The sequence below is a fragment of the Dasypus novemcinctus genome, chromosome 12, assembly GCF_030445035.2.
Source record: "Dasypus novemcinctus isolate mDasNov1 chromosome 12, mDasNov1.1.hap2, whole genome shotgun sequence".
Classification (NCBI taxonomy): domain Eukaryota; kingdom Metazoa; phylum Chordata; class Mammalia; order Cingulata; family Dasypodidae; genus Dasypus; species Dasypus novemcinctus.
This window is the reverse complement of record NC_080684.1, coordinates 92,342,782-92,361,890: the sequence shown is the minus strand read 5'-3', so window position 1 is coordinate 92,361,890 and position 19,109 is coordinate 92,342,782. Positions and strand designations below refer to the sequence as shown.

The following is a 19,109-nucleotide window of genomic DNA, read 5'->3' as shown; positions in this document are numbered from 1 at the left end:
GGAAAGGCTGAGAAATTGGTACAGATTGAAGGAGTCTGAGAAGACATGACAATTAAAGGCATGATGTACTCATGGATAAGATCCTGGACTAGAAAGGAAAAACTGACACTGTTGGGACAGGGAGGGAAAATTGAACAGAATCTGTAAATCAGTTGGTAGCAATGTACCAAGTTTGATTTCTTGATTTGGAGATTATGCAGGATAGTGTCCTCATTTGGGAGAAATATACCCTGGAGTGTTTAATGGTGATGAGACATCACGTTCAAAGATTCAGAAAACGATATGGATAATGGGTATCTAGTGGGTAAAAGAGGAGATGCAGTAAAATATAACAACCAGGGAATATTCTCTGTATTGTCTGGCAACTTTAATGCAAGTTTGAAATTATTTAAAAATAGAATATCTTAAAAACAAAGAATGGCACGTTGTATATAGGATACATGTGGTAGATCATTTGCCAAGATGGCTGCAATAATTCCTCCTTTCCCACAGGCCTCTTTCAAGGTGACTTTGCAGCCTCTCCCACCAGGAGGCAGTCTTAGTTTGCTTCCCCTTGAACAGGGGCTGGCTTTGGGACTTGCTTTGACCAAAAGAATGCCAATGTTGTGCTGCTTCCGAGCCTTGGCCTCAAAAGGCCTATAGCTTCCACTCTTGCCCTCTTGTTGCTCTGACATCATCATGTATAGAAACTTAGATCTCCTTGAGGATGAAAGACCATGTGGAGAGAGAAGCCAAATGGTCTTGGACCATCCAGCCTTTCCAGCCCCATCCTGATTGCAAATGCATATATGAGCCCCAGGGTAGACCAGGAAATGAGCCAACTAATCTACAGAATTGTGAGAAATAATAAATTATTGTTGTAAGCTTTGGGGTGCTTGTTACACAACATTAGATAACCTAGCATGATACTATTTCCATCACTATAATTAATAATTTAATCAACATCAACTGGCTTTATGTCAAATGGATTTTTTGCTCAGAGCAGATAGATGGGTTGGCTTTCTCACAAAGTTATTCCTATCCACAATTAAAGAATTGGTTTTCATATCAGTTAGAAGTGATGAGAGGGAAGTGGATGTGACTCAAGCATTTGAACTCCCACCTACCACATGAGAGATCCCGCGTTTGGTTTCTCCTGGAGAAGATGAGCAAGACAGTGAGCTGGAATGATGGGCTGGCATGGCGTGCTGATGCAACAAGATGACATAACAAGGAGACACAAAGAGGAAAGACAATGAGAGAGAGACAACAAAGCAGGGAATGGACGTGGCTCAAGTGATTGAGTGCCTCTCTCTCACATGGGAGGTCCCAGGTTCAGTTCCTAGTGCCTCCTAAAGAGAAGATGAGCAGACACAGAGAGCACACAGTGAATGGACACAGAGAGCAGACAGCAAGCACAAAACAATGATGAGGGGATAAATAAATAAAACTTTTTTTTAAAAAAATGGGGAAAAGGATATTGCTCAAGTAAGCTGGCTGGCATGGCATGCTGGCCTGAGCAGAGAGCTGGCCCATCTGGAGTGCTGGTCCATGCAGAGAGCTGGTGCAGCAAGACATAGCAACAAAAATAGACACAGAGGAGAGACAATAGGAGATATAGGAGACCAGGGAGCTGAGGTGGCGCAAAAGGTTAAGTGCCTCTCTCCCACTAGGCAAAGTCCCAGGATCAGTTCCCAGTGCTGCCTAAAAAAGAAGACAAGCAGAAAAAGAAGAACATGCAGAGAGCAGACAGCGAGCACAAAAACAATGAGCAGGGGGAGAGAAATAGATAAATTAAATACATCTTTTTTTAAAAAGTGATGATAAATTATACTTCATAGAGATCTTTTATATATGTAAACTCAGTTTACCTTCACCACAACCCTGTAGGATGGATTAGGTATTACTATCCTTAATTTTAGAGATAAGGCAATTGTTCAGAGAGATCACTTGGCCAAGGAAATACAGCCAGTAAGTGTTGCAGTCAGGACCAGAATTCAGGTCCTTTCTACTTTGTCAAGGTGCAGGTAGACTCATGGGCCTTCATTTGAGACCACTTTGCTCTCCCTTCTAATTTCTTTTTTTTTTTCAAAGATTTATTTATTTATTTAATTCCCCCCCTCCCCCGGTTGTCTGCTCTCTGTGTCCATTTGCTGCGTCTTGTTTCTTTGTCCGCTTCTGTTGTCAGCGGCACGGGAAGTGTGGGCGGCGCCATTCCTGGGCAGGCTGCACTTTCTTTCGCGATGGGCAGCTCTCCCTACGGGTGCACTCCTTGCATGCGGGGCTCCCCTACGCGGGGGACACCCCTGCATGGCACGGCACTCTTTGCGCGCATCAGCACTGCGCATGGGCCAGCTCCACACGGGTCAAGGAGGCCCAGGGTTTGAACCGCGGACCTCCCATGTGGTAGACGGACGCCCTAACCACTGGGCCAAGTCCGTTTCCCTCTCCCTTCTAATTTCAAACCAAAATTATTGCAGGAAATATTCCAAATCAACCTTAGTTGCTGCAAATGTGAATATAGGTTGAGGGGATCTGCTAATCATCCAGGAGCCCAAATACACTTTATTCCACTTACACTCTGATTTTTCACTTGCATATTCAGCTATGAGTATGGTAACCATGTGTATTAGTCAGGGTTCTCTAGGGAAACAGAATCAACAAGAGATATCTGTCAATAATAAGAGATTTTATCAGAGTCTCTCACATGACTGTGGGAATGCACAAGTCCAGGTTCCACAGGCAAGCTGCAACCAGGGGCTCTGATGAAAGTCCAGTGAAGGTTCTTGATGAGTTCTGGGAGACATTGGCTGTCCAAAAACGAGCTGGGAAATTCTTACTCAGTGCTGGAATCACTTCCCCTTTAATTTTTTATTTTTTTTAAAGATTTATTTTTATTTATTTCTCTCCCCTCCCTCCCACCAGTTGTCTATTCTTTGTGTCCATTTGCTGGGTGCTCTTGTTTTTGTCTGCTTCTGTTGTTGTCAGGGCACAGGAATCTGTGTTTCTTTTTGTTGCGTCATCTTGCTGCGTCAACTCTCCGTGTGTGTAGTGCCATTCCTGGGCAGGCTGCACTTTCTTTCACTCTGGGCAGCTCTCCTTACGAGGCGCACTCCTTGCGCATTGGGCTCCCCTATGTGGGGGACACCCCTGCATGGCAGGGCACTCCTTGCGCACATCAGCACTGCATGTGGGCCAGCTCCACACGGGTCAAGGAGGCCCGGGGTTTGAACCGCAGACCTCCCATGTGGTAGACGGACGTCCTAACCACTGGGCCAAGTCCGCCTCCACTTCCCCTTTTAAAGCATTCAACTGATTGGATAAAGCGTCACTCATTGCTGATGGCAATCTCCCTGCTTGATGTAAATTGCAACCAGCCATCTATGATTTACCACTGCAGTAAAGTCAATGGTGACTAAAGTCCGTAAATGCCCTTGTGTTACAGTTAGCCCAGTGCTTGCTTGACCAAACAACAGGGCACAATTACCTGGCCGAGTTGACACATTAACCTAACCATCACACAATGGGTCTCAGACTTTCTGGACCATCCAGATTTCAGTATTCGGTCATTTCATGAGCGACAATGTGAGGATTAGAAAATGTAGTTGTCATAGCAGTAGGGGAAAAATTGGACTTTAAGTGGCCTCCTTTTATTAGGCCAATTAGGATGATCTGATCTTCCATATTAACCAGATCCTTACTACATATCCTGCCAATTTACTAATGACTATTAAAAGTGGGCATTAAAAAATAAAGTCCAGGCAGACCAATGAAGGCTGTTAAATAAATAGGAATAGGCTTCTGGAAAAAAATTAAAAAGAAGTAAATTTTTTCAGCTCAGGGTTCAGTAAACTATGGCCCCTGGGCCAAATCTGGCCACCTCCTGTTTTTGTACGGCTCATGCACTAGGAATGTTTTTTTACATTTTTAAATGGTTTGAAAAAAAAAAACAGAAGACATTTATATTAAATTCAAATGTCTGTATCCATAAATAAGGCTTCATTAAAACACAGCCATGGTCATTATTTAACATATTCATCTATGGCTTCTTGGATGCTATAATGGCAGAATGGTTGAGACAGAAAACAGTATGACCCCAAAAGCCTGAATATTTACTCTCTGGCCCATCACAGAATAAATTTTCTGGTCCCTAATTTAAACCTAAACAATAAGAGCTTATAGGGGGCCTTAATTCAACCTTCAAATATGTTTTTATGATTGAAAGTTATCCAGACATTTGGATCTGTACATGACTGAGCCATAGAACAGGGAAGGAAAAGAGATTTTAGTTGAAAATCTGGTTGAAAAGTAATTGGAATGGCTAAACATCATTAGTCATTAGGGAATGCAAACCAAAATCACAATGACATACCACTTCACAGCCACTAGGATAGCTGTAGTAGCTTGGTAGTATTTATGAATTCCAAAAATAGATATTGGATTATGTTTGTAAATTGGTCTTTTCCTCTGGGTACATTAGATTGTATTGGACTCAGAGGTTTCAGTCTTACTTGATTCAATTATGATTAAGGCTTTGGTTGAGCCATGTCAGTAGTATGTGAGAAAACAACAAGGCAGAAGAGTTAGTTGGAGTTTTAATGCTGGAGCCCCGGGAGGTAGACACCCAGAGAAGCAGATATGTGAGGAAAGGGAGAAGGCTCCATTAGACAAGGCAGAGACCCCAGGAAGAAAGAGATGAGCTGTTAGCCTGACAGTCTACACCTGGCCTTGTGGAGAGAGTAGAGCAGCTGAACCTGGAGAGAAACGAGCCCTGGGAGAGAGATAAGACTTATCCCAGCCTACAGCTGATATTGGAAGAAGCTGGGACCACGAAGCCTTAAGAGGAAGAGGAAACCTGAACCCGTGCAGATGTCAGCAGCCATCTTGCTCCAACACATGGCAACAGACTTTGGTGAGGAAACAGGCCAACTCATGGCCTGGTAACTGTAAGCTTCTACCCCAAATAAATACCCTTTTTAAAAGTCAACAGATTTTTGGTACTTTGCATCAGCATCCCTTTGTCTGACTAATACAATGGCTATAATTTAAAAAACAAACAACTGAAAATGACAAGTGTTGGCAAGGATATGGAGAAATTGGAACCCTCATACATTGTTGGTGGGAATGTAAAATGATACAGCCACTGTGGAAAGTAGTTTAGGGTTCATCAAAAAGAGAACTCCCATGTGACCCAGCAATCCCATACACAGATATAGAACCCAAAGAATTGAAAACAGTAACCCAGGTACTTGTATAGCAATGTTCATAGCAGTATTAGTCACAATAGCCAAAAGGTGGAAACAACCCAGGTGCCCATCAACAGGTAAATGGATAAATAAAATATGGTAAATCCATACAGTGGAATATTATTCAGCCATAAAAAGGAGTGAAGTTCTGCAACCTGAATCAACTCTGAAAACATTATGCTAAGTGAAATAAACCAGACACAAAACAACAAATATTGTATGATCCCACTTAACTGAATTATCTAGAATAAACAAATTCACAGAAATAGAAAGTTTATTAGAGGTTACCAGGGCAGAGTGAAGAGGGAAGAACAGAGAGGAAAACCAAATAATTAGAATGGATTACTAAAATCCTTGTGTTTTTTTCCTTTAGGCTTTGTCACCACCTGAAATATTATATATCTATGCTTGTTTACTGACTCTCTTCATCTTAATAGTATTAAGCTCTGTATCGGCAATCAGTAATATTTGCTGGATGGGTGGATGGATGGATGGGTGGATGGACGGAAGGATGGATGGACATAGTAGTGGGTCAGCATATTGGGTTTGCAATCAGGCAGGGTTTGTATCCTGATGCTAATTCCATTTATCTGAATGATGTTACTTCACTTTTCTCAGCCTCAGTTCCCTCATCTCTAAAATGGAAGTGATGAGAAGGGTTTTGAAGGTCAGATGGGAATAATACATGTAAAGGCTAGCCTGGCTCATCATAGGGCCTCAGGAAATGTTAGCTGCTGGGTGGAGCTCTGCCTTTAGAGGTCTTTTTTAGGAGAGATCAGATATGCTTCTGCTCTACACAGTTTAATCCTTCACTTCACTAAAACCCCCAGGTCAGATCAGGTCATTTCCCAAGGCCTTTTATAGTTCCACAACTCTGAGATAGAATTTCTTCTTCAGAGATTCAGGAAAATGGGAACCATCTACAGGACTGGCCCCCTTGAGGCCTGCTCTGTAGGCAAAAACCAGTTTGGAGAGTTTTACTGTCTGGACACACTTCTTTCTGCAGCATCTGTGGTTTCATTTTGGCCATGGTTAATGACAGTGGGTAACGCAACATGAAAAGGTTGCTGACAGGTCTTCACCAAAGGATGCAGCTAAGCAGCTACGAAAGGATTAAAAACCAATCTCACCACCCAGAGAGGCAGCGAGCAAAACACACGTATACAACTCAGTGATAACAATCAAAGAGCTGGAAACAGTTTTATGGTTTCACTGGCCAATAAAAAAAATAGGAAGCAACTTCAGGCCCTCTGCCCTATCCCAGCAGCCTGATAAGGAGATGTAAGGGCTGGAGATGACTGATAAAGAAGGTCAAGAAAGCTTGCCTGCAGGTAGACGGAGCCTTTTTAGAGAGGAAGATTCTGCTGGTCAATATTTCTATCAAAAATCTCATTCCCAGAGTGACAAGAGGGATTGTCCTCCATTTTTAGAGATGAAAATGACCTGTTTGGGGAGCTTTACAGAAAAGCTTTGTCTAGACAGAAACAGCTCTGAGAGTTTTGAAATGTACCATCTCTCTGTAACCTTTGTGGAGTTGGTTATAGCTGGGGAATGCTGACTCATCCCATGAAATGCTTCGCCCTGCCTAATGGGCCTTTGCTCTCAAATTTATTTTAAGACTACAGCACCTGGAGACAGGGGAATGGGAACTGACGCAGTAGGGATGGAAATTACATTGTCCATGGATTGTAAAATGATTGGGCAACAGTCCCCATCTCCAGATCTAGAGGATTGATGGGCGGCTCCGTCTACACTCCTCCAAACTCTTTTTTTTTCCTTAGATTATTTTATACCTCTCTCCCTGTCCCCAAAAATTCACAAAAGAAAGAAAATAAGGAACTGTCCTTCTCTCAATCCACTGATCCACTGTGGATAAATCCACTGCATTTATTCTGTCCTGATTGCTTTGTTGCAGTTTTTCTGTATGAGAGAGGTTTGGGTTCTTTTTACCCCTAAAGACTTTCTCTCTAGTCCCCTGAGCCACTGCATTTATTCTGTCCTGATTGCTTTGTTGCAGTTTTTCTCTACGAGAAAGGTTTGGGTTCTTTTTACCTCTGAAGACACAGACCTAAGGAAATTAATAATTCATTGAGCATCTATGATTTGCTGCCAGACTCTTGGGCAAGTGTGTTGCATATATTATCTTATTTGATAAACACTGTAGAACTTTCCAGAAATACTTATCACCATGAAACTCTAAAATATGAAATAAATATGAGGGAGTCCATATGGTTCAATGGCTGAGCGCTGGCTTCCCACATATGAGGTACTGGGTTCAATCCCCAGCCCTGGTAACTCGAAAAAAAGAAAGAAATGTGAGTATTGTTTTAAATGTTTTGTCATCACAGAGGAGATTGAGGTGGACCCTAATCCAGTATGACTGATACTCATATAATGACAGGAAATTTGGACACAGAAACAGAGAAAAAGAAAGAGATGGCATGTGTCAGAGGAAGAGATTGAGTTATGTTGCCACAACCCAAGGAATGCCAGGGATCTCCAGACATCCATCCCAAGCAGGGGAGAGTCCTGGAGCAGGTTTAGCATGCTTACTCTTCAAGAGTAAGTCGGCCCTGCTGAGACCTTGATTTTGGAGGGCTAGCCTCCAGCACCAGGAGACAATGCATTTCTATTGTTTAAGTTAACTACTTGGTGGCACTTGTGAGAGCAGCACTGGCAGATGAGGGCACCGTGCTTTTCCCTTCTGCCCTACCTTCCTCCCCCTTAATTATTCAGTACCCTACTGATCGGCTGCATCCTGCCACCCCAGTGATCCTCAGCCAGAGTGCTGAACTTTTCACCCTCTCCCAAACAACCACAAAAACGTTTTTGTTTTTTTCCCCAATAGTCCTCCATTACCTACCAAATAAAGTTTAAACTTTTTAGCCTGGCTTTCAATGCCTTCCTGAATCTCATCGCAGCCATCGTTGCTAGTGTCCTATTACTCGGTCTCTATTCTCCAAACACAGTGCCTGCCTCCTCAGGGTCTTTGTTCCTCTTGTGCCCTCTGCCTCTAATTCTCATCCTTTTTCCACCTGCCAAATTCTGCATCCCCATTAAGCCTTGTTCTCTACTCATTTGAAGCTGCAACAAATATTCCTTTCTCTGTACCCTTATAGCATTTTTTTTTTCATTTTGGACATCAGCTATACTATTTATCTTACTCATATTGAGGTCCATTGCCCTTTTCCCACCAGACTGTAGATGCTTCAAGTTCTATTTGATGAAAAGATTATGAAGCTTGCTTTTTAAAAAAATTTCTCTCCCCCCCCCCATTGTCTGGTCTCTGTCCATTTGCTGTGTGTTCTTCTGCGTCCACTTGCATTATCTGGGAGCACTGGGAAACTGTGTCTCTTTTTTGTTGTATCATCTTGCTGCGTCAGCTCTCTGTGTGTGTGGCGCCACTTCTGGGTGGGTTGCGCTTTTTTCACATGGGGCGGCTCTCCTTGTGGGGCACACTCCTTGCACATGGGGTACCCCTACGTGAGGACACCACTGCATGGCACGGCACTTCTTACACACTACAGCACCACACGTGGACCAGCTCACCACACGGTCAGGAGACCCTGGGGATGGAACCCTGGACCCTCCATATGGTAGATGGATGCTCTATCAGTTGAGCCACATCTGCTTCCCGAAGCTTGCATTTTAAAAACTAGGCATTGTAAGAGCAATTAGGACTGAGACCAGAGTAAGCTGCAGCCCCAGGCCTGGATCTTTCTAGTGGAGGTAGAAGAATAGAGGAACAGAAAGCTGCTGTGTGTGTGAGGGGAAATGGGCATGTCTTATTTATGTTTATTTTCCCCAGCCTAGGACTTTGCACATGTTCACTGAATGGCATTTTAGAGCTGGAGGAACCTAATCGGCCATGTAATCCAATTCCATGTCCTTACATAGAAAGCCGAGGCCACAGAAGTTAGAATTTGTCAAGGTCATCAGGCCAATGAATGGCAGAGCTGGACGGAGCTCTAGATCTGCTGACATCAAGCCAGGGAGCACTTTGCCACACGCCTCCCTTTTTTTGTACATGCTGGTGGGGGTGCAATTAACCAGGGTTATGCACCACGGAAGTATTATAAAAGCAATAAGCTGAATGGCCAGAAACATAAGGAAAGTCTTAAAGGACATGTCACATTTTTTTCTTTCATGAATATTTCATATCTATAAAACCCTCCTTACTCCATTGTGTCTATGTAAGTCATTGGTAATTTATTTTGTTGTTTTCGAGAGTCAAATGATTCTATGGTTGTGTTCACTCACAGGAAAAGAGAAAACTGAACATTTTTAAAGGTCTCATTCTTGGATTGGCATTTCTCCTGTAAGCAATTAGGAAGGTTCCAGAAAAACTGCCTGATTGTTTTTCTCTGAAACTTATATAATTGGCCCTGTCCCAGTCAAAATGGCAGAGTGAAAAGCTTCAGAGCTCCATTTGGTGCCCAGACCCACCCCACAACCAGCAAGAAAAGGCAGAAATATCTTTCTCAAAGCTCCAGAAAACAGTTAAAGGACTGCAGTAACAGATGGAGTGCTAAATCAATATTAATAACAATAACAATAACAATAAAGCTACTTAAAAGCAGCAGGATCTCATGGCACTCCAGCTGGCCCCTTCTCCACCACTCCCTGGAGTTCCCAGGGCAGATTCCTGTTCCGAGTTCTAGACAGAGCAGAGTAACCCTTGTGGACATGCTAAGAGCATGTGTGTCTGGCCCAATCTGTCTGGTGATTGCCTGAGGGACTTGCTGTCCCAGAATTTGCCCTGTGTGTAGCAGGGAGCTTACAGAGCTCTCCTGGAGAACACTGCCTGCAGGACAGCAGGCAAATTGTGCTGCCTGGGGCAAGGAATAGCTGGGTAGAGGACACACAGCACAGCACCCAGACATTTGTATCCACATTAAGTGGGGGATTTCCCAGGGCCAAACAAGCATGCCTAAAACAAGACGTTATACACAGAAAGGATCAGGGAGGCCTCCATGTTTTGGCCTGGCTCTATTGTCATACAACCCATTGTATGGATAAGCCCTGAAGGCACAAGTCAAACAGCAGAAACTGTGAAAGATGTTTTCTTTTTTCCTATTCCCTCTCCTTTCCCTCCCCCTCTCCCACCCTGCTGTTTTTGCTGTCTGTGTCCATTCGCTGTGTGATCTTCTGTCTCTATTTATCTTTTTTTCCTTCTCATCCTTCTCCTCTAGGATTCACCGGAATTCAATCCTGGGGACCTCTGATGTGGAGAGAGGTTCCCTGTCAATTGCGCCACCTCTGTTCCTGGTCTCTGCTGTGCTTCACTGTGACTCTCCCTTTTATTGCATCATCATCTTGCTGCGTGACTCATCTGTGCAGGCACTGGCTCACCATGCAGCACTCGGCTTGCTGCACAGGCACTCAGCTTGCTGCACAGGCACTCAGCTTGCCACGCAGGCACTGGATTGCCACATGGGCACTTGGCTCACTGCACGGGTACTTGGCTCACCACGTGGACACTCAGCTCAATGCACAGGCACTGGTTCACCATGCAGGCACTCACGTGGGAACTCAGCTTGCCACATGGGCACTTGTGCAGGCACTCAACTTGCCACATGGGCACTCGACTCACCACGTGGTCACTCGTGTGGACACTTGGCTCACCATGAGGGCACCCACATGGGCACTCCGTTCACCACGTGGGCACTTGGCTCACTGAGTGGGCACTTGGTTCACTGAGTGGGCACTTGGCTCGCCATGTAGGCACGTTTTTTCTTCTTCTTTTTACCAGGCGGCCCCAGAGATGGAACCCTGGGCCTCCCATATGGTAGGCAGAGACCTCATCACTTGAGCCACATCTGCTTCCCCTTCTTTTTCTTAATTCCTGGCATTCAAGGAAAACTCCTGTCATAACACTAGCTGGATACAAGTGTAAGGAACTCAGAGTCTAAATTCCAGCAATAACACATTAAAATATCAAAATGTCCAGGTTTCAACAAAAGATTACAAAACATACAAAGAAACAGGATGTGGTGGACCAGGCAAAGGAGAAGATTAATGCAGTTGAATCCATCATTGAGAAGGACCAGACCTGGAACATACCAGAAAAAAACTTTCTAAAATGCTCAAAGAGCTAGAGGAAAACAGGGCCAAACAATTAAAAGAATTCAGGGAAACAATAGATGAACAAAAAGAGCACATCAATAGAGTAAAATTATGGAGAGCAACCAAGCAGAGCTGAAGACCAAATAACCTAAATTAAGAATTGCCTAGAGGAGTTCAACAGCAAATTGAAGATGGCAGAAGGAAGAATTAGAGCACTGAAGAAAAGATAATTGGAATCATTCAGTCTGAAGAACAGAAAGAAAAAAAATGAGCAGAACCTGAGGAACATGTGTGACACCATCAAGCATACCAATATCCACATTGTGGTTGTCACAGAAAGAGAAGAAAGAGAGAAAGGGGCAGAGAGATTAGTCAAAGAAATAATGGCAGAAAACGTCACAACTGTAACAAAAGACATGAATATACATATCCAAGATCCTCATTGAACTCCAGACAGACATCATAGCATGCTATAAACAAACTATTGAATGCCCAAGATAAAAAGAGAATTCTGGGGACCATACATGGCTCAAGGAGTTGGGTACCTGCTTCCCACTTGGGAAGGTCCCAAATTCAGTCCCCAGTGCCTCTGAGAGGCAAAAAAGCAAATAACAAACAAACAGATGAAGAAGCCAGCTCGGGAAAGCCAGTGTGGCTCAGTGGTTGAGCACCAGCTTCCCACATAAGAGGTCCTGGGTTCAATTCCCGGTCCCAGTACCTCAAAAAAAAAAAACAACAAAAAAGAAATCTGAAAGCCGTAAGATAGAAGCAACATGACACATACTGGGGAACCTCTATAAGACTAAGTGCCAATTTCACATCAGAAAACCTGAAGGCAAGAAGGCAGTGGGAATATATATTTAAAAGTGCTAAAAGCAATAAAGCCAATCAAGACTTCTGCATCCAGCAAAACTGTCTTTCAAAAATGAGGGAGAAATTAAGAAATTCCCAGATAAACAAAAGCCAAGGGAGTACATCATCACTAGACTGGCCCTGCAAGAGCTGCTAAAGAGAGTTCTGCAGGTTGAAAGGTAAAGGTAATAGACAATAGATCAAAGCCACATGGAGAAATAGAGAACTCTGATAAATATAAACGCTAGTACTAATGTATTTCTTTGTTTGTAACTCCACTTTTTACTTCCTACAGGATCTGAAAGGCAAATGCATGAATCAGTGGTTTGGGACCCATAAGGTATAAACATGTAATTTGTGATAACTACATAAATGTGGGGGGACTAAGGGGTAAAGGATCATAGAGTGTGCATACTATTGACATTAAGTTGGTACCAAAGCAAATGAGATTTTATGGATTTAGGATGTTAAATTTAAACCCTATGGTAACCACAAGGAAAATATTAGCGAATACGCAAGCTCATAGAATTAGAAATTAGAATACAGGTTGCCAGGAGCAGGGAGTTAATACATGACAGCTATTGGGTTTCTGTTGGAGGAGATGGGAAAATTTTAGTAATGGAAGTGGGGGGGGGGGGGGGCGGGGCGGGGGGTAGTGCCATACTGTGGATGTGATTAATCCCATTGTATGAAATGCTTGGGAGGAGCTGAGATGAGAAAGTTATGTTGTGTATATGTTCTCATGGTTCAAAGAAAGAAAAAGCAACTAAGGAGACAATGGCAATTAAATGCAATACATGATATTGGGTGGGATCTAACAAAAGAGGAGAAAAGGCTCAAAAAGGGACATTATTGAGACATGCAAAAAGTGGAATATAGAGTGCAAGCTTTGTATCAATGGTGAATTTCTTGTACTTGATAACTACATTTAAGGTGCTTATATAACTGAATATCCTTGTTCTTAGGAAATTTACATAGCAGTATTTAGTGTTCCGGGAGCATGATGTATACTACCTACTCTCAAGTATTCAGAATGCAGATAGATAATGATAGAGCAAATGTGGCAAAATGTTAAAACTGGTGGAGATGGGTATCTGGGAGGGTGGGGGTAGGTTAGAGTTCTGTCTATGGGGTTACTCTTATTTTTGTAAATGTCCTGTATAAGTTTGAAAGTATTTCAAAATAAAAAGTTTTTAAAAAGTTAAATGGTTGAGATGGGATTTCATTTTTGTTTTTCTAAAAGAATTTCTCAAAATCATTGCCTTATTCTCAATAAGGCTTTAAACAAAACCACATAAAAAGCCCCTCAAGGTTCTCAATGATGCGGTTGATTAGTCTCTCCTCCAACACAGCGAGAATGAGAACATCGGTGTTTCCTCTGTTTTTTCCCTAATTAGTAAATATACCTCACTTAGACTTGTTTTACTAGAACCTCTATTTATTTGTGTATAACTATCTCCCTAGAGACAAAAATGGATTTATTGTCAGAATTTGCATGTATTGAACTATGTAAGTAATTGGTAAGAGAAAATAGCTGTTACATTTGCTAATTCAAAGCAAATGGCCACTGCTCTTAAGAAAAAAGAAAGTTTGGTTCATGAATCATCACATGGCATTTATTTGTGCTGTCTGAAACAATATGATTTCATCATAATTTATTTTAAAGATCAGTAATTATATGTTTTAACCTGGATGCAGCATTCCACGGGTCAAGTCATATCCCCTAGAAATTTACCATAGATGGTAAAATCCTAAGAGAATGTGGTGACTCGGTCCCTCATTTGAAACACTGAAGAAGTCACAATATCACCATCTAGAGATCATTCTTAGCCAGGTTTTACTCTCCACAAAACTAAGAAAGAGTACTTTCCCCAAATAATAATAACACTACTACTTTATAACAGGATAGTACCTCGCAGACTATCGAGGTTCGATAATGTTTGCTTCTATCTCCCAGCTGGCAAGTGACACAGCAAGGGAGGAAAAAAGCTTTGGAGTCAAACGACTCAAAATTGAACCTCAGCCCAGCTAATTCTAGCAATATTAACCTAGGCAAGGTATGTAACCTCTCTCAGCCTTTTTGTTTTGCTTTTAACCACAAAAATATATGCAGTGCCCACTTCACAGACGGATGAGAATTAAATAGAAGAAAATGTAAAAAGCAACACAAATCCCTGGCTCATGAAAGACGTTCACTGAATATAGCTTCCCTCCCTTGACCCATCTGTAAACATAGGGCAATCAAACCTCCCTCCTCAGGCCCAAGTGGGGGTTAAGTGAAGTAATACTAGAGAGTGTTTTCCAATGTTAGTTCTCTCTTCTAGTCGATTTCCTTTTTCCCAGGATATCAAAGCTGCCTCCAGAGAAAGGGCAATTCAGCACGTTAGAAAATAATTTTAGAGAGAGGAACTTTATCTCCATATGTCAACAAACATTTGACTTACCTACTGAATTCATGATTGTTTCTCAGAAAAGAAAGATCAAAATCAATTTTGAAAATATTGGTAACACAGCCAAAGTCACTATATATAATTTCAATAAGCCTAGAAGCCCTCAAGGTGGAATAAAAACGTGAGAATAAACCGACCCCATCCAGTTCAATCAGCAAAAGGCACTTCTAAGTATTTCCAATTTTTTAAAAGTCACAGTGTCACTTTTAGATGGAATGAGAACCACAAAGGGGAAAAATTTTAATGGGAAAAAGAAATAACTGAGAGGAGGGAATGTAGCTCAGGTAGTTGGGTACCAGCCTCCCACAGGGAAGATCCCAATTCGGTTCCAGTTACCTCCTAAAGAAGAACATACAAACCTCCTAAAGACAACATACAAACAACGGGCAGACAACGAGCAAACAGACAAGGGAGCCTTCTGGGGAGGCACGGTAATAATTGAAGGTAAAAATAAGTTTTCATACTCTTCCAAAGAGATTAACGATAAGATATTTTATTATCTGCTAAATGATATGAAGTTCCCAAGTAGCCACTTTTTAATAAAACAGTATGTAGCAAATATAGAATGTCTTCTCTTTAGTATCAACAGTCACGTATTCAGACATACAATATGCCTAGCAGCACAATTTGCACAGGCAAATTTATTCTCAAGTGTCAATTTAGAGTCACCATCACCGAAAGCACCGAGTTAATTACACTTCTAATACAATTTCCAAAGGAAGAAATACAGGAAAATGTCCCTCTCTTCGGAGGGCTGTCATTTTTTTTTCGTAAGTTCTTCTTTGCCTAAGGGTGGATTTATTACAATATCTGTGTATATAACTTACCCACACCACTGAGGCCACACACCCAAAAAACTTTCACATTAAGGTATATAAAATCGGACTTGGAACCGTTTGCATTTTAGAAGTGCAGGAAGAGAGTTTCCTTAAGAAGCACCTTTCAGTCGAAGGCACGCATAGCCAATTAGAGAGATCAACCAAAACGCGAAAATATCCTTCTCCCGCAAAGCACGCCTTTCTTTTTCCTGGAGAAGCCACCAGATGAAAAGTGGAACCCGGCTTCGGAGAGAACCTTCGCCCCAGCCCCGCCGGCTAGCTGCCTCCCTCCTCGGGCTCGCTGCAGGGCGAAGGCGCCCAGGAGGCCCTGGACTCGCCGTCGCTGTTGCACTCGGCCCTGCGCTCGGGGCCCTCCGGCTCCCGGGCGTGGCGCTCCAGCAGCTCCTGCAGGTGCTTGATGTAGCCGATGGCGGCGCGGAGCGTCTCCACTTTGCTGAGGCGCTGGCCCGCCAGCTCCCGGGGCAGGTGGTCGCGGAGGCGCGCGTAGCCCTCGTTCACGCAGCGCACCCGCTGCCGCTCCCGCTCGTTGCGCTTGCGGAGGAAGGCGGGCTCGAAGGCGCCGTCCAGCGGCAGGGGCGGGTACGGCCGCCTCCGGGGGCCATCTCCGCGGGCCGGCTCCCAGCTCGCCGCGCCCAGGCGCAGGGAGACCCTGAAGGGGTCCCGCGGGGGGAGGCCCGGCCGGATCCCCGGCGTGCCCCCGGGTCCCGTGCGGAGGCGGCCCGGCCAGGTGTTCAGCAGCGCCGCCGCTTTATGGGTCTCCATCATTCGCCGAAAAGCAAACAAATCCGAGCAATCTGTCAGCCCAAGAGGGGGAGCTTTAATATCTTAAAAGCGGAGATCTGGTGCATCCGGACTGTGCCACAGCAGGTCTGTCTTTGGAGACGCTGCTGGGTCCGGAAGCTAGGATCCAGGACGGGGCTCAAGGAAACTTCGCATGATTCCTGAAGTTCATCGCACGCCTAATGTTTTTCTAAAGATTCCGGCTGAGGTGGTGGTTAGATATTTAGGGACCCCCTAATCCACACTTCAAACCGCGTCTTCCCCTCTGATCTTATTTCAAAAGGTAACAAAGGGGTTCCTCGGCTCGGTGCCCTAGCCTGGAGACGAGAGCGCACACCAAACCCCGTGTAATCTTCCAAAGCCACCGAAGCTTTTCAATTACTGTAATCCACCTCTCTGGGTCTTCGGGGGATGTGTCGTTTGCAAAGAGCAGAGGAATTTCTAAGGTTTGAGAAGAGCTCCTCCCAGGAACCGAAGGATCTCCCGGCGGCTGAGCGAAAGTTTACCGGAGGCTTTTTTCTTGAAAATCAAAACTTGACTGGAGCCTTTGTGGTTTTTGTCTAATGGAAAGAGCTTTTAGACTGTTTGCAAACTTACACTTGCTGTTTCATTTCTGGGAGGTGGAAGGAAGAACTCATCAAAGGAGAGACTGCTCCCTTGTGGTTATAAGACGCGTCGAGAAGGACCTTGAGAGAGACTTTAGGTTTTCTCCTCCCAAACCAAATCTTAAAAAACAACAACGCTCAGTTGGTCATTTTTGAAAGGAGCAGGAAGAAATATATTTCAGCAACCAACAGAAGGGTCTTCATCTTATTCTCCAATTTATGTTTAACCAAGATGCTCTTTGTATGTGTACTGGTTTTAAGAGCACATCAAAAGACTCAACAGTAACAAACACTTTTAACCAGAGTTATTCCTCATAGTGCTTACTGTAAACACAGCTTAAACACTGCTTCCCGATCTCTTCTAATCCCACCCAGGATACAAGGGCATCATCTTTCCATAATGCAAAGAGTATATTTCTATTATATTATTTTTGTCTTAAAAATGCAACGATAAATTTATGTTCTCCCTTGGGGAAAGGAAAAAAAAACATTTGGAAGGTGGAGAGCCCCAGATCCGAGGAGAAAAGATGGTAGCTTTGAAGACTTGTCTTTTTACTACACAATCAAAAATGAATAATTAATCCATAAGTTTTGGTAAAATAAAAAAAAAGGCTTTGAAGATGAAACTGTTATTAAAAATCCATCCATACTGGCTAATGTCAAAGAGTGTGTTATCACACTGAAAATCAGGTTTCCTGTTCTGCAAAGGAGCACATTAAAGATATCTATCTACTTTAAAAGCCCAACTAAAGACAAGAGAAGCAAAAACCCCCTCTGCTTACCATCAATCGCCTTCTGTCTATTCCTCATGAGCCAAGGTGTCGCCCTAACATGCTTTTTGACAAGTCCTGTGCTTCCCTGTTTACTCTAAATGATCTGCCTGAAGCAACTGGAAAAACACATCAAGGCAAATAAAATAGAAATAATTATTCCTTGCAGATGTGAGTTAGTCACATTTTAAAAGGTGCAGCTTCCTATGAGGCTTGCACTGGCAAACATCCTAATATGTCATGTTGATTTCTCAGAAGAGTTAGGAACAATTAGGAGAAAGCTCTTCCTACTGGGAGAAAACCCCACACGGAAAGGCAGATAGGCTATTAGATCATGTGGTAGTTTTTGGCCATGTCATTTATTAAAAGAGTAACAGGAAGATTCGGAGGTATTTTAAGCAGGAAGGTGACATAGTAAGGTTTGTGTTTCAAAAAGATCACTCTTTTTGCAAAGTGGAGAATAGATTGGAGGGAAGCAAAAGAGAATGCCAGGGGAAGCAGATGTGGCTCAATTGATTGGGCTCCCATCTTCCATATGGGAGGCCCTGGGTTCGCTTCCCAGGGCCTCCTTGTGAAGGTAAGATGGCCAGCCCCAGAGACTTGGTGCAGCAAGATGATGCAATAAAGGGAGACAAGCAGACACAGAAAAACGTGCAGTGAATGAACACAGAGAGCAGACAACAAGCAAGTAACAAGGCAGGGGCCGGGTAAATTTTTTTTTTAATTAAAAAATAAAGAGAATGCTAGGAGAACAGTTGGGAGATGCCATTTTCCATCCTCAAAAATTTACAAGATTGCTAATACCAGGGCAGCCATGCGTTTGAGGGAGTGGTGGAAGCATAAATTGCTGTAAGCTTTGGGAAAGTAACTATAAAAAGTAATAGTGCACATCACATATCCTTTGACCCAGAGATTCTACTTTGGGAAATCAAGTCTACAAAGATAAGAGCACTAAGAGCACTATAATACTTTTTTTTTTTTTGGAGGAGAAAAGAATTTTATTAACGATCTTGCAAAAACAGGGGCACAACCTGGATAAAATGGCCAGTGCCAATTATAGATTTAAACATACAATAATATTTATTGCAGCATCATTTGTAGTTATTTTTAAAAAACAGCCTGAATGTACACCAATAAGAAAAGGTTTACAAATCCAATGGATGTGTCATGATGATGGGAACGAGTGTTGTTGGGGGGGGGGAGAGGGGGGGTGGGGGGGTGGGGTTGAATGGGACCTCACATATATATTTTTAATGTAATATTATTACTAAGTCAATAAAAAATAAAAAAATTAAAAAAAAAAAGAGGAAAAAAAAAAAAGAAAAGGTTTAATACTTTAATATAGTGTGCTATGACTAAAAATAATGAATTAGATTTATGTATAAGAACTTGCAGAGATAGCCATGATTTGTCAAGTGAAAAAAAAAAAAAGCAAATTGCAAAGTAATGTATGTAGCTTGGTGTTCTAGTTTGTTAGACTGCCAAAAGCAAGATGCCAGAAATGGGTTGGATTTTACGATGG

General features: G+C 42.9%; 1 protein-coding gene across 1 annotated transcript; it reads right to left on the bottom strand.

Annotated features, from left to right (window-relative positions):
* Positions 1-15,070: 15,070 nt before the first annotated feature.
* On the bottom strand, positions 15,071-16,313 carry ASCL4 (achaete-scute family bHLH transcription factor 4). The gene has a single exon (XM_004480815.3). It carries the CDS (start codon positions 16,195-16,197, stop codon positions 15,688-15,690), a length of 510 nt encoding a protein of 169 aa, XP_004480872.1. The 5' UTR covers positions 16,198-16,313; the 3' UTR covers positions 15,071-15,687.
* Positions 16,314-19,109: the final 2,796 nt, after the last annotated feature.

What these genes read in the sequence shown, in the direction of transcription:
- ASCL4 (XM_004480815.3), bottom strand. Translation starts at nt 16,197, where the DNA reads ATGATGGAGACCCATAAAGCGGCGGCGCTGCTGAACACCTGGCCGGGC.